This window comes from Oncorhynchus clarkii, unplaced genomic scaffold (assembly GCF_045791955.1).
Source record: "Oncorhynchus clarkii lewisi isolate Uvic-CL-2024 unplaced genomic scaffold, UVic_Ocla_1.0 unplaced_contig_4720_pilon_pilon, whole genome shotgun sequence".
In the NCBI taxonomy this organism is placed as follows: Eukaryota; Metazoa; Chordata; class Actinopteri; order Salmoniformes; family Salmonidae; genus Oncorhynchus; species Oncorhynchus clarkii.
This window is the reverse complement of record NW_027258757.1, coordinates 28,591-45,312: the sequence shown is the minus strand read 5'-3', so window position 1 is coordinate 45,312 and position 16,722 is coordinate 28,591. Positions and strand designations below refer to the sequence as shown.

The window sequence follows — 16,722 nt, the reverse complement described above, 5'->3', positions numbered from 1 at the left end:
AATATACCGTAGAAACACACATGTTTTTTTCGATTAGGGCCCGGTTTCCCAAAAACATCTTAAGGCTAAATTCATCGTTAGAACGTTCGTAAAACCATATTTACATTACCGAGCGTTTCCCAAAACCGTCTTTATTAACATTGCACTTGAAATTGCTCGTAATCTAACGCCTGCCTCAGACAACTCGTAGAACAGCTAAATTCATCGTTAGATCACCGTTTATGAAGATGTTTATCTGTCTCTCTGTGACCACCAACAACTTCATAGTTGAATATAAATAACTTAAAAAGTTTGCAATGTTAAAAACAAGCGAAGCAAAATAACTGAATTATATAATAGCTAGATTATTAGGATATATATTGACATCACTTTCATGTATGTTCAATCGATAGACCTACCTAGTATTAAGCCATTAGACTCTGTCTGAGCTGTTTCAATATTATTAGGCCTATCTATTAGGTCCATAGGCTACTATTATCTAACCTTACATGCTGACCAGACCGGACACGCGACGTGCGTCACAAAATACATTTAGAAATCCATGTTATTCAACTATTGCACCCACACTGATCGCGCGCGCCAATGACGTCTGCGATACCAAGGGCTAAAATAGAAGTCATTCCTATTTCTGACGCAGATCGCCCGGAAAGTCCTGCCTCTCCCATCTCTTCATTGGTTTATAGAAGCAGGTACCCTCTGTGCCATCTCCTCATTGGTTATACCCACGTAGGTGATTGAAAGATGAACTTTGTTGCCGGTTGTTGTGGTAATACAATGAAAGTTTAGATGCGATCACCATATAAGTTCAAAGATGAAAAAGCCTTGAAGGAGGAGAGATTACTATAAACGATTCGGTTGTCCGTTTTATGTGTGGATTAATTGTCGGAGTAGAGGTCCTTGTGCATTTCAGGTAAAATAACAACTCAATGTTTATATCCCAGGACAAATTAGTTAGCAACAGCAGCTAGCTAAATAGGACAAATTAACGTTAGCTAGCAAGTGCAAGCTAACTAGCTAAATTGCCATACATGTTTAATGCTTTTCGACCTGTCCCCAAATTAATGTCATTGGTTCAGAATTTGTTTTGATATTTTAACCTGCGTGTCGTGATCGCATTTGGTGTGGGAGGGGGGGGGGGGGCAAAATCAATTTATGCAAGATGGCGCACGCGCGCGCAGCCGGTTTGGGTTCCGTGTATCAGGTCATCGCTTAACTTCCTTCTTCATGTTGAATTATTTTTAATTGTATAATATCTGTAGGCTTGAATACATAATATGCTACGTAACATCTTCTTCTATTGATGGGGAAACTGTATTTCGTACCGAAGAAGAAGAAGAAGAAAGATGGATTTGAATAGCCAGATTTACCTGGAAGGTCCAGTTGCTAAGAAACAATTAGGTCTAGCAGGTCTAGCAGCTCGAGCTAAAAATCACCCTGCACAGGGACACCGTCTCCTCAACCAAAAACCCTGGATAGAGGGGCTCATTGAATGAGGTGTGGAATGTGTGCAGGTGGGTCAGTGTGTCAGAGGAGATGCTATAGAAGGTAAGAGAACCAGCCTGCCAGTCCAGATACACTCCAACTCTATTGGAGTGAGGGGCCAGTATGGTCGTGTGATTACCATTGTGCCAGGCAGTGTAACCATCACTGTAGCATCCCAGACCCCAAGATATGTCATTGCTTCCAAGTAGATTGGAATCAAAACTACTTTTTCTTTTATAGGTCACTGCCAAACGAGTTTTCTCCCCACTCCACTCTACCTCCCAGTAACAACGCCCATTCAGACCCTCTCTACACAGCACCTGTGGCCGGTCCTTAAAACTCTCCACCGATGTCACTTTTCTGTTGTCCTCAGACAGAATGAGCTGTCTGCCTGCTGTGTTTGGATCCAGTGTGAGTTCACAGGCATCTGATGGCGAAACCAACAAAAAAAACATATTACATTTGTCCAATCTAGTCAACTAACATTATTCACTGGTCTCCGGCTTCATATCACACCATAAACAACATTGGTTATTGTTTATCTATGCATAGTCACTACACCCCTACCTACATGTACAAATTACCTCAACTAACCGGTACCCCCACACACTGACTCGGTACCGGTACACTCCTGTATATATAGCCTTGTTATTGTTGTGTTATTGTGTTACTTTTTGTATTTATTTTTATTTGGTTGATGTCTAACCGTAGACCAAACTCTGTATTTAACACTTCTTTGTTCTTTGGCTGAAATTGAGAATTAAAGAATGGTCACTTAGAATCCCCAACCTTGAAACTCACCAGTTGTCTATGATCTTTTACTATTAAAAAAAATTGTGCACACACAGGAGGCACAGTGAAAATAATGTGCCCGACCAATGGAAACCAGAGGCCCGTCCAACTGATTTGTTCTGGCGCCGGCCCTGGGTCACTAGAGCAGGGACAGGTAACCCTGGTCCCGGAGTGCCATAGGCACTTCATGTTTTTAATTTAACCGAGCTGGACCAGGCGGTGTCAGAGGAAGGCTCCAAAAAAATGGTCAAAGACTCCAGTCGCCCTAGTCATAGACTGTTCTCTCTGCTACCGCACGGCAAGCGGTACCGGAGCACCAAGTCTAGCACCAAAAGGCTCCGTAACAGCTTCTACCCCCAAGCCATAATGCCATACTGCTGAACAACTAATCAAAATGGCCACCTGGACTATTAATATTGACCCCACCTTATGTTTTTACACTGCTGCTACTCCCTGTTTATTATCTATACATAGTAACTTTACAAATTACCTCGGCTAACCTGTACCCCCGCACATTGACACGGTACCTGTACCCCCTGTATATAGCCTCCACATTGACTCGGTACCGGTACCCCCTGTATATAGACTCCACATTGACTCTGTACCGGTACACCCTGTATATAGCCTCCACATTGACTCTGTACCGGTACCCCCTGTATATAGCCTCCACATTGACTCTGTATTGGTACCCCCTGTATATAGCCTCCACATTGACTCTGTACCAGTACCCCCTGTATATAGCCTCCACATTGACTCGGCACCGGTACCCCCTGTATATAGACTCCACATTGACTCTGTACCGGTACACCCTGTATATAGCCTCCACATTGACTCTGTACCGGTACCCCCTGTATATAGCCTCCACATTGACTCTGTACCGGTACCCCCTGTATATAGCCTCCACATTGACTCGGTACCGGTACCCCCTGTATATAGACTCCACATTGACTCTGTACCGGTACACCCTGTATATAGCCTCCACATTGACTCTGTACCGGTACCCCCTGTATATAGCCTCCACATTGACTCTGTACCGGTACCCCCTGTATATAGCCTCCACATTGACTCTGTACCGGTACCCCCTGTATATAGCCTCCACATTGACTCTGTACCAGTACCCCCTGTATATAGACTCCACCTTGACTCTGTACCGGTACCCCCCTGTATATAGACTCCACATTGACTCTGTACCTGTACCCCCTGTATATAGCCTCCACATTGACTCTGTACCAGTAACCCCTGTATAGACCCTCCACATTGACTCTGTACCAGTAACCCCTGTATAGACCCTCCACATTGACTCTGTACCGTAATACTCTGTATATAGCCTCCACATTGACTCTGTACCAGTACCCCCTGTATACAGCCTCCACATTGACTCGGTACCAGTAACCCCTGTATATAGCCTCCACATTGACTCTGTACCGTAATACTCTGTATATAGCCTCCACATTGACTCTGTACCGTAATACTCTGTATACAGCCTCCACATTGACTCGGTACCAGTAACCCCTGTATATAGCCTCCACATTGACTCTGTACCAGTACCCCCTGTATATAGCCTCCACATTGACTCTGTACCGGTACCCCCTGTATATAGTCTCTACATTGACTCTGTACCAGTACCCCCTGTATATAGCCTCCACATTGACTCTGTACCGGTACCCCCTGTATATAGCCTCCACATTGACTCTGTACCGGTACCCCCTGTATATAGACTCCACATTGACTCTGTACCGGTACCCCCTGTATATAGCCTCCACATTGACTCTGTACCGGTACCCCCTGTATATAGCCTCCACATTGACTCTGTACCGGTACCCCCTGTATATAGCCTCCACATTGACTCTGTACCGGTACCCCCTGTATATAGCCTCCACATTGACTCTGTACCGGTACCCCCTGTATATAGCCTCCACATTGACTCGGTACCGGTACCCCCTGTATATAGACTCCACATTGACTCTGTACCGGTACACCCTGTATATAGCCTCCACATTGACTCTGTACCGGTACCCCCTGTATATAGCCTCCACATTGACTCTGTACCGGTACCCCCTGTATATAGCCTCCACATTGACTCTGTACCGGTACCCCCTGTATATAGCCTCCACATTGACTCTGTACCAGTACCCCCTGTATATAGACTCCACCTTGACTCTGTACCGGTACCCCCCTGTATATAGACTCCACATTGACTCTGTACCTGTACCCCCTGTATATAGCCTCCACATTGACTCTGTACCAGTAACCCCTGTATAGACCCTCCACATTGACTCTGTACCAGTAACCCCTGTATAGACCCTCCACATTGACTCTGTACCGTAATACTCTGTATATAGCCTCCACATTGACTCTGTACCAGTACCCCCTGTATACAGCCTCCACATTGACTCTGTACCAGTAACCCCTGTATATAGCCTCCACATTGACTCTGTACCGTAATACTCTGTATATAGCCTCCACATTGACTCTGTACCGTAATACTCTGTATACAGCCTCCACATTGACTCGGTACCAGTAACCCCTGTATATAGCCTCCACATTGACTCTGTACCAGTACCCCCTGTATATAGCCTCCACATTGACTCTGTACCGGTACCCCCTGTATATAGTCTCTACATTGACTCTGTACCGGTACCCCCTGTATATAGCCTCCACATTGACTCTGTACCGGTACCCCCTGTATATAGCCTCCACATTGACTCTGTACCGGTACCCCCTGTATATAGACTCCACATTGACTCTGTACCGGTACCCCCTGTATATAGCCTCCACATTGACTCTGTACCGGTACCCCCTGTATATAGCCTCCACATTGACTCTGTACCGGTACCCCCTGTATATAGCCTCCACATTGACTCTTCATTGTTACGTAAATGTGTTTTGATTGATTTGATTTTTTTCAACTTTAGTTTATTTAGTACATATTTTATTAACTCTATTTATTTGAACTGCATTGTTGGTTAAGGGCTTGTAAGTAATCGTTTCACGGTAAGGTCTACTACACCTGTTGTATTCAGCATTTCACTGTAAGGTCTACTACACCTGTTGTATTCAGCATTTCACTGTAAGGTCTACTACACCTGTTGTATTCAGCATTTCACTGTAAGGTCTACTACACCTGTTGTATTCAGCATTTCACTGTAAGGTCTACTACACCTGTTGTATTCAGCATTTCACTGTAAGGTCTACTACACCTGTTGTATTCAGCATTTCACTGTAAGGTCTACTACACCTGTTGTATTCAGCATTTCACTGTAAGGTCTACTACACCTGTTGTATTTAGCATTTCACTGTAAGGTCTACTACACCTGTTGTATTCAGCATTTCACTGTAAGGTCTACTACACCTGTTGTATTCAGCATTTCACTGTAAGGTCTACTACACCTGTTGTATTCAACATTTCACTGTAAGGTCTACTACACCTGTTGTATTCAGCATTTCACTGTAAGGTCTACTACACCTGTTGTATTCAGCATTTCACTGTAAGGTCTACTACACCTGTTGTATTCAGCATTTCACTGTAAGGTCTACTACACCTGTTGTATTCAGCATTTCACTGTAAGGTCTACTACACCTGTTGTATTCAACATTTCACTGTAAGGTCTACTACACCTGTTGTATTCAGCATTTCACTGTAAGGTCTACTACACCTGTTGTATTCAGCATTTCACTGTAAGGTCTACTACACCTGTTGTATTCAACATTTCACTGTAAGGTCTACTACACCTGTTGTATTCAGCATTTCACTGTAAGGTCTACTACACCTGTTGTATTCAGCATTTCACTGTAAGGTCTACTACACCTGTTGTATTCAGCATTTCACTGTAAGGTCTACTACACCTGTTGTATTCAGCATTTCACTGTAAGGTCTACTACACCTGTTGTATTCAGCATTTCACTGTAAGGGTTACCTACACCTGTTGTATTCAGCATTTCACTGTAAGGTCTACTACACCTGTTGTATTCAGCATTTCACTGTAAGGTCTACTACACCTGTTGTATTCAGCATTTCACTGTAAGGTCTACTACACCTGTTGTATTCAGCATTTCACTGTAAGGTCTACTACACCTGTTGTATTCGGCGCATGTGACAAATAACATTTGATTTGACTTTTGATTTGAAAACCAGGTGTGTTGAATTTAGGCAATCACTAAACTGCTCAATTAGCTCAGTTGTTCAGGTGTGGTGCCTAGTTGGAACAAAACCCTGCAAACTTACGGCACTCCAGGGCTGCATTCCAAACACTTAACAGACACACCCTCTCCCCTCAGCCCTCAAATTTAAGTGGACACTTTTGATGACGTATCACGACGTATCATCTGACGAGTTTACACTTGCAGGCAAAGGGGCGAGGAAGGAAGGAATGCATTTTAAATGGACCGCCCTTGCCCTGAAATTCGTCACTCGTTCGTCCCGCGATTATTGTTTTTTCAGCCGCTGGTAGCTTGTGGGTGCTTTATATGCCCTACAGTCAATTATGATTGCATGTTTACTTATTTTAACTGTATAATTATTAATATACGCATACTGTATGATAGCTAGCAAATTAATTAGCTAACTGACGTTAGCCTGCCTAGCTGGAACTTCTGTAGAATTTCCAAAAGCTAACCAAAGAAAAATATCATTAATTTTACGAAACGTGTTTGTGCATTAGTGGCACAATTTCTAACTTATTTCCATTTGTTTTTACTTACACTTGTATGTTGACTCCATATTGACGTTGAGGTTTTGGTGAACGTTTCTTAGCGGATGTACAATCACCGCAAATTGAATTATGGAGTGTTTCAGGCCCTGAAGTGAACAGAATCGTAAACTCCATTAAAAAGGAAGTCAGAAGGACTTGCATTGCAAACTTCTCTTGCTTGGCTAATCATTTGGACCGATGACAAATATGGCCTCGGGGATTCCCCCAAGGGTAAGTGGACGAGGGTGTGTCTTTAATGAGTTTGAAATGCAGCCTAGGAACAGGGTTGCCAAGCCCTGCCCTAGAGTCTAGGAAGAAACACAGCCTAGGAATAGATTTGCCTAGCCCTGCCCTAGAGTCTAGGAAGAAACGCAGCCTAGGAACAGGGTTTCCTAGCCCTGCCCTAGAGTCTAGGAAGAAACGCAGCCTAGGAACAGGGTTTCCTAGCCCTGCCCTAGAGTCTAGGAAGAAACGCAGCCTAGGAACAGGGTTTCCTAGCCCTGCCCTAGAGTCTAGGAAGAAACACAGCCTAGGAACAGGGTTGCCAAGCCCTGCCCTAGAGTCTAGGAAGAAACGCAGGTCACTATATGGAACTTGAATCAGATCTTTGCATCAGAGCCTCCACAGCCCTGTTTCAGCTCAATACATTTTTTAACTTAAGCATTCATCACTTACATTTTTTAAGCCCAGGTTGTAACCGGAGCGCTTCACCATTGTCCAAACTGTAAAAGATGATGTAAAAAAAATAAAAAAAAGGATAAAAAAAAAAAAAAGATAATGATTCATATATATCAGACTTACACACATGAAGTGTTGGGATTAGTTACTCGTTACATTTAACAATATTACAGACAATATTACTGGAAAGTAACATATTATATTACTAGTTACATTACATTGAGTTACTTTCATGAAAAAAAATATCAATATCTCACTGTTTGTTTGACTGTCGGGAGGAACAAGGCGAGCCTTGCCCACTCTACCAAAGATAGGCTGCTTACTAACTCAGGTTTGATCACTAGTTCCTCCTTCCATCTGATAGGCTGCTTACTAACTCAGGTTTGATCACTAGTTCCTCCTTCCATCTGATAGGCTACTTACTAACTCAGGTTTGACACGCAGGAACACACTCACATGCATGCAGACACACAAGAACACACTCACATGCATGCAGACACACAGGAACACACTCACATGCATGCAGACACACAGGAACACACTCGCATGCAGGCAGACACACAGGAACACACTCACATGCATGCAGACACACAGGAACACACTCACATGCATGCAGACACACAGGAACACACTCACATGCATGCAGACACACAGGAACACACTCACATGCATGCAGACACACAGGAACACACTCACATGCACGCAGACACACAGGAACACACTCACATGCATGCAGGAACACACTCCCATGCAGGCAGACAATACTGATAGAGGCAAACACTCAAAATACTTGAGTTTCTCCAGTCCTGCAGAGAACAGCTTCAGTGCTGAGTCTTCTGGGTGATTGTAGCTCAGGTCCAGCTCTCTTAGATGTGAGGGGTTTGACTTCAGAGCTGAGGCCAGAGAAGCACAGCCTTCCTCTGTGACCAGGCAGCCTGACAGCCTGCAGAGAGTTGATCATCATTTCTATACGTAAGCATTTCCACATTACACACCAACATTATTTTATATACGGACTGCTAAAATCTTAAGTGGGCAGCTATCTTTTCATTCTTTTTGCCAGATAAACAACTGCAATGAAAACATTATTATTATTTTTTTTACAAAAGAGAATGAGTGGTTTATTGTACATTGATTTGAGTTAATACATCTCTTCCTATAACGAACATGACAAGGAAGCAGTCTTTTTTTTTAAACAAAATACAGACTGGGAGCAGTGAATACTCAGTTCTCATGCCCAAATATATTAGGCTGGTACACACTAAGAAAAGAGGGTTCCTCAAGGGTTCTTTGGGAAGTGTGATGGTTCTATGTGGAACCATAATGACTCGCAGAACTCGTTGAGACCTTTAATGGTTATTTGGGAAATGTGGGACCTTTAATGGTTCTTTGCGGTTCACAAAAGGGTCCCTTTCCTCTTTGAGTGATGATTAAAATGTAGGGGTGGTGGCCCATTCTAATATTTTGGGGCATGGTTTGCAAACACAGCTCTTCTTGTGCACCCGTGAGAGTGTTTACCAGTATATCTCATGTTGTGTTAGGCCATCACATGACTGTGGCCTGTGACGGTGTCTTGGGATAGCTTCACATACTGTATGTCCTTCTGTCAATTGAGAACGGTTGAGTAACTCAGTAGTTCATAATGATCTCCTCAGAGACTCCCTCTGCTGTTACAGAACTAACAAACCTGATTCAACCTTTTTTAAATGTATATAATATGGATAGCCAGAATTTAAAAAATATATATGTGTGGTTCTTCAATAGGATCTATCTCTATAGAACCATTCTCCATAAAGGTTTGATAAAGAACCATAGAAAGGGAACCCTTTTTTTGGGGTGATTAGGAAAGAGTTCCTTATAGGTTCCATTTAGAACCTTATAGCATGGTTCTTTATAGAACATTCATAAAAGGTTCTATAAAGAACCAAAATGGGATCCACTATGGCAACAAGCCAAATAACCCTTTTTTTGGGGCACAGAAGCGTTTGTGTTTAGTGTGTATCAGCCTACAGTATAGTGGAACTATTATAAGTACATGTTGACCTCAGTGTCTCCAGTTGACAGTGTGGACTCTCCAGTCCAGCAGAGAGCAGCTTCACTCCTGAATCCTGCAAGTCATTGTTACTCAGGTCCAGCACCCTCAGCTGGGAGGAGTTTGAGCTGAGAGTCGAGGCCAAAGAAGCACAGCAGCTCTCTGTGAGGTTACATCCATTCAGCCTAAATGGAAAGTAGAAATAGGAAATGTTCACAATTGTGTGCGTGCCATGTTATTTGATTAAACAAAAAAAAACAGTAATTATGTTTTATTGTGGTGTAAATATAAACATTATTTCAGATGTTTACGTTTTTAATATCCATGTACTTACAGTGCTGTTCTGGAGGCTTTGACCACTGGCAGCAGCCTAACAAGACCTTCCTCTGATCTGGAGTATTTCTTCAGGTCAAACACTTCCAGCTTCTCTTCTGAAGTCAGCAACACAAAGACCAGAGCTGACCAATGAGCAGATGAGAGGCTGGCTTCTGAGAGACTTCCTGATCTCAGGTAGCTTTGGATCTCCTCCACTAAAGAATGGTCATTCAACTCATTCAGACAGTGGAACAGATTGATGCATCTCTCCGAGGTAGGCTTGTCCCTGATCTTTGCCTTGATGTACTTGACAATCATTTCATTGGTCTGTGAGCTGCTACTTGTCTGTGTCAGTAGGCCTCGTAGGAGAGTCTGATTGGACTTCAATGAGAGGCCCAGAAGGAAGCGGAGGAACAGGTCCAGGTGTCCACTCTCACTCTCTAAAGCCTTGTCCACTGCACTCCTTGCCAGGTCGATTAGACGGTTGTCAATAGACAGTGTCCGCAGCTTGGCAGAGGTTGATTGCGGATTGGCCATTAGATTCACGTTGTTGTTGACGGCTGAGAGGAACACATACACAGCAGCCATGAACTCCTGGATGCTCAGATGAACAAAGCAGTATACCTTCTCCTGGTACAGCCCATTCTCCTCTCTGAAGATCTGTGTGCACAGTCCTGAATACACTGATGCCTCTCTGACATCAATACCACATTTGTTCAGGTCTTCCTCATAGAAAATCAGATTGCCTATCTCCAACTGTTGGAAAGCCAGTTTCCCCAGTGACATAATGCTCTCTTTATCCCAGTGTTGATCGATCTGCTCTTTCCCTTCAAACTTCACCATTGTCTGTTTGGACTGAAATATGAGGAAATACATGTACATCTCAGTCAGAGTCTTGGGCATCACTCTTTTTTCTGTCTTCATTATGTTCTCAAAAACTGTAGCAGAAATCAAACAGAAGACAGGTATGTGGCACATAATGTGGATGCTCCTTGATATCTTGATATGTGAGATGATTCTGCTGACCAAATTCTCATCCCTGATTCTCTTCCTGAAGTACTCCTCCTTCTGTGGATCGTTGAACCCTCGTACCTCTGTCACCTGGTCAACACACCCCGGAGGGATCTGATTGGCTGCTGCAGGTCGGGAGGTTATCCAGAGGAAAGCGGAGGGAAACAGATTCCCCTTGATGAGATTTGTCAGCAGCACATCCACTGAGGTAGACTCTGTGACATCAAAACAGATCTTGTTGTTCTTGAAGTCTAGAGGAAGTCGACACTCATCCAGACCATCAAGGACAAACAGAACGTTGTACTTGTCATAGTTAGAGATTCCTGATTCTTTGGTTTCCATGACAAAGCGATGAAGAAGTTCCATCATGCTGTGGTTTCTCTCCTTCATCAAATTCATCTCCCGAAAAGAAAGTGGAAATATGAATTGAAGCTCCTGGTTTGCGTTCCCTTCAGCCCAGTCCAGAATGAACTTCTGCACAGAGACTGTTTTTCCAATGCCAGCGACTCCTGTCGTCAGCACAGTTCTGATAGATTTATCTTGTCCAGGTAAGGGCCGAAAGATGTCATTGCATTTTATTGGTGTCTCATGTGTTGCTGGTCTCCTGGACGCTGCCTCAATCTGTGTCATCTCATTTTCATTATTGACTCCTCCACTTCTACCCTCTGTGATATAGAGCTCTGTATAGATCTTACTGAGAAGTCTGGAGTTTCCTTGTTTCGCTATTCCCTCCAATACACATTCAAACTTATTTTTCAGATGAGATTTTAGCTTACGTTGGCTCTTCATGGCAGGTGTATCTAAAAAATGTAAATAACAATGCAGACAAATGATGATCAGAGGATGATCGCTCCCGGTAATCCTTTTTTACATTAATTCATATTTAATTGATACATTTTTTTTTTTTTTTTAAATGTACGGTCATTTTGTATCAGCTTTTTGTTCTTTGACTGCTTTTTGAGAATTATTGATGAATTGGTCATCTTGAATGAAGCAAGCTTGGGGACTGTTTGGATTTTAAATGATTAGAATGCCACATTGGTAGCTTGGTAAACTATCTATATGGGGCGGCAGGGTAGCCTAGTGGTTAGAGCGTTGGACTAGCAACCGGAAGGTTGAAAGTTCAAACCCCCGAGCTGACAAGGTACAAATCTGTTCAGTTCTGCCCCTGAACAGGCAGGCAACACCCACTGTTCCTAGGTAAGTATTTGTTCTTAACTGACTTAAAAAATACATCAAAAATACTCACAGAGTAGCTTCACCAACATTGACAATTCATTGATTTGTTGTATGCGTCGTTCTGCCCCTGCCTGTTCAGGGGCAAAACGACAGCTCGGGGGTTTGAACTTGAAACCTTCCGGTTACTAGTCCAACACTCTAACCACTAGACTACCCTGCTGCCCCAGGGGGTAATTGTACAATCTGATTATAACTAATGGGATTTTTTTTTTAAACCAACACACTTTCTTTGGCTCGCATATCATAAATTGAGCCTTAAACTACATTTTGAGAAATTTACTTTTCTCCAGTTTGTCAGCGAGCTCCATCTGGTTAATGTTCCTCAGGATGTACAGTGAGATGTCCAGAGCACCCTCTCGGGCAATCCTCTCCGGTTTATCCACGTCTTTGTCCTCTGTCTGACTCCCGAAGAATACTGGGTGATCTGAACTCTCAGAACATAGAATCCTGTTGATATTCTTCAACTCATTCTTCACAAATGTGATGAAATTTTCTTCAAGTGACTGAACACAAAAATACATAAATTCAGATCAAAAGAATACCAATGTAATTTCAGCATATTGTAAAACTATGCTTTTATATCAAGTTTCTTTACTGAGGTAATCGAGACCAATGTAAAACATCTCACTTTTAGTATAGCGGGCAGGTCTTGTTGATGACTCTGGGCAGACTGACCACTAGGAATCTCTGACTTTGGTCTGTTCTGTTGGTGTCTGTGGACAAAACACAAGATTATACACCTTACCCTACATACAGTAACTGGAAGATACGCACACACACACACACGCACGCACGCACTCTCACACACACACACACACACACACACACACACACACATAGGCTACAGTGTACAAAAACACATACATGTACACACACACACACAAACTGTCATGGATGATCTACCTGTGTAATACATTTCTCATACCTTTGTTTCGTAGAACCATCTCTCTTCCTGAAAAGCACTGGATGTCCCATAGATTGGTCACTCTTCATGGACACACAGCTAGTTACAGGTGAGACTGGTCTCTTCTGCTGGATTGGGCTTAAACACAACAGAGACAGACATTCAGCCTCTAATCTGTTCTGTGTAATGATGATGATGATGTCACAAACTGTAAAGGTTCAGACAGAACATTCATGTATGCTATTGTAGACACACAGATACACACACACACACACACACAGAGATACACGCACACATATACACACACACACATAGAGAAGCACACACACAGACACAGACAGACAGACACACACACATATACACACACGGACACACACACAGACAGACAGACACACACACATATACACACACACACAGAGAGAAACACACACAGACAGACACACAAACACACAAACAGACACAGAGAAACATGCACATAGAGAAACAGACACACAGAGAAGCACACACACACACACAGACAGACAGACACACACACATATACACACACACACAGAGAGAAACACACACAGACAGACACACAAACACACAAACGGACACAGAGAAACATGCACATAGTGAAACAGACACACAGAGAAGCACACACACAGACACAGACAGACAGACACACAAATACACACACCGACACAGACACAGACAGACAGACACACAAATACACACACAGACACAGACACAGACAGACAGACACACAAATACACACACAGACACAGACACAGACAGACAGACACACGAATACACACACACACACAGACACAGACAGACAGACACACAAATACACACACAGACACAAACACAGACACGGACACACACAATATACACACACACGTAGGCTACAGTGTACAAGAACACATGCACTCACACACACACAAACTGTCATGGATGATCTACCTGAGTAATGCATTTCTCATACCTTTGTTTCGTAGAACCATCTCTCTTCCTGAAAAGCACTGGATGTTCCATAGATTGGTCACTCTTCATGGACACACAGCTAGTTACAGGTGAGACTGGTCTCTTCTGCTGGATTGGGCTTAAACACAACAGAGACAGACATTCAGCCTCTAATCTGTTCTGTGTAATGATGATGATGATGTCACAAACTGTAAAGGTTCAGACAGAACATTCATGTATGCTATTGTAGACACACAGATACACACACACACACACACACACACACAGAGATACACACACACATATACACACACACACACATAGAGAAGCACACACACAGACACAGACAGACAGACACACAAACACACAAACGGACACAGAGAAACATGCACATAGAGAAGCACACACACAGACACAGACAGACAGACACGCACACATATACACACACACACAGAGAGAACCACACACACACAGAGAAACACACACAGACAGACACACAAACACACAAACGGACACAGAGGAACATGCACATAGAGAAACAGACACACAGAGAAGCACACACACAGACACAGACAGACAGACACACAAATACACACACCGACACAGACACAGACAGACAGACACACAAATACACACACAGACACAGACACAGACAGACAGACACACAAATACACACACAGACACAGACACAGACAGACAGACACACGAATACACACACACACACAGACACAGACAGACAGACACACAAATACACACACAGACACAAACACAGACACGGACACACACAATATACACACACACGTAGGCTACAGTGTACAAGAACACATGCACTCACACACACACAAACTGTCATGGATGATCTACCTGTGTAATACATTTATCATACCTTTGTTTCGTAGAACCATCTCTCTTCCTGAAAAGCACTGGATGTCCCATAGATTGGTCACTCTTCATGGACACACAGCTAGTTACAGGTGAGACTGGTCTCTTCTGCTGGATTGGGCTTAAACACAACAGAGACAGACATTCAGCCTCTAATCTGTTCTGTGTAATGATGATGATGATGTCACAAACTGTAAAGGTTCAGACAGAACATACATGTATGCTATTGTAGACACACACACACACACAGATACACACACACACACACAGACAGACAGACAGACACACACACTCTCTATCTATCCCTTTCCTCCCACCTTTCAGCTTTTGAGTTGGAGTCATGTTCTCCAGAGAGACTCATCTTAGAGGCAGTGGTCCACTGCTCTCCCTCCTCAGAGAGACTCATCTTAGAGGCAGTGCCCCACTGCTCTCCCTCCTCAGAGAGACTCATCTTAGAGGCAGTGGTCCACTGCTCTCCCTCCTCAGAGAGACTCATTGAACCTAACCAAGACATGAAGCAGAACGGTACAGTAACGTTAGGAAAAAATCCAGACGGTCATGAAACACAACAGTTGAAGCACAATGAGGCACAATAACATTAGCCATACAAAGCTCCTCTGATCCAAGGTCAATGGTAGCTTGTTGGTTAGAGCGTTGGGCCAGTAACCAAAAGGTTGCTGGATCGAATCCACGAGCTGGCAAGGTAAGAATCTGTCATTCTGCCCCATGAGCAAGGCTCTTAACCCACCAGCCACCGTGCTTCTACACCTGCATTGCTTGCTGTTTGGGGTTTTAGGCTGGGTTTCTGTATAGCACTTTGTGACATCAGCTGATGTAAGAAGAGCTTTATAAATACATTTGATTGATTGATTGATTGTTATTCCCCGGGCGCCAAACATGTTGATGTGGATTAAGGCAGCCACCCGCGCCTCTCTGACTCAGAGGGGTTGGGTTAAATGCAGAAGACACGTTTCAGTTGAAGGCATTCTGACCAGGTATCCTCCTTTTCCCTGACATACGTGTCTTATCAATAAACCCAAGACACAGTACAGTGAAACAAACTGACACTTTGACATAAGTACAACATTTACATGTTTGTCCTTTAGCAGAGCAATTTACCAGTTAGTGCATTCATCTTCAGATAGCTAGGTGAGACAACTACATAGCACAGGCTTAGTCAGTGCATTCATCTTCAGATAGCTAGGTGAGACAACTACATAGCACAGGCTTAGTCAGTGCACTCATCTTCAGATAGCTAGGTGAGACAACTACATAGCAGAGGCTTAGTCAGTGCATTCATCTTCAGATAGCTAGGTGAGACAACTACATAGCAGAGGCTTAGTCAGTGCATTCATCTTCAGATAGCTAGGTGAGACAACTACATAGCACAGGCTTAGTCAGTGCATTCATCTTCAGATAGCTAGGTGAGACAACTACATAGCACAGGCTTAGTCAGTGCATTCATCTTCAGATAGCTAGGTGAGACAACTACATAGCAGAGGCTTAGTCAGTGCACTCATCTTCAGATAGCTAGGTGAGACAACTACATAGCACAGGCTTAGTCAGTGCATTCATCTTCAGATAGCTAGGTGAGACAACTACATAGCACAGGCTTAGTCAGTGCATTCATCTTCAGATAGCTAGGTGAGACAACTACATAGCACAGGCTTAGTTACCTTCCACCAGGGGTCCCCAACAACAAGGTGACCTTATAACCGTCATACCGATAGTGATGAGTCATGACGGCAGTC

At 43.4% G+C, this 16,722-nt stretch overlaps 1 protein-coding gene across 1 annotated transcript; it reads right to left on the bottom strand.

Annotated features, from left to right (window-relative positions):
- Positions 1-1,409: 1,409 nt before the first annotated feature.
- Positions 1,410-15,332, bottom strand: LOC139398501 (NLR family CARD domain-containing protein 3-like). The gene is made up of 11 exons (XM_071144452.1): positions 15,289-15,332; positions 14,976-15,092; positions 14,112-14,228; positions 13,166-13,282; positions 12,869-12,953; positions 12,518-12,743; positions 10,010-11,807; positions 9,687-9,860; positions 8,434-8,586; positions 7,641-7,687; positions 1,410-1,909 (listed from the first exon to the last, which is right to left on the bottom strand). Exons 1-11 carry the CDS (start codon positions 15,330-15,332, stop codon positions 1,410-1,412), a joined length of 3,378 nt encoding a protein of 1,125 aa, XP_071000553.1.
- Positions 15,333-16,722: the final 1,390 nt, after the last annotated feature.

What these genes read in the sequence shown, in the direction of transcription:
- LOC139398501 (XM_071144452.1), bottom strand. Translation starts at nt 15,332, where the DNA reads ATGAGTCTCTCTGGAGAACATGACTCCAACTCAAAAGCTGAAAG. An exon ending in TCCAACTCAAAAGCTGAAAG is followed by an intron (nt 15,093 to 15,288) that starts GTGGGAGGAAAG and finishes GTTGTGTTTAAG; the next exon opens with CCCAATCCAGCAGAAGAGAC. An exon ending in ACCTGCCCGCTATACTAAAA is followed by an intron (nt 12,744 to 12,868) that starts GTGAGATGTTTT and finishes TTTTGTGTTCAG; the next exon opens with TCACTTGAAGAAAATTTCAT.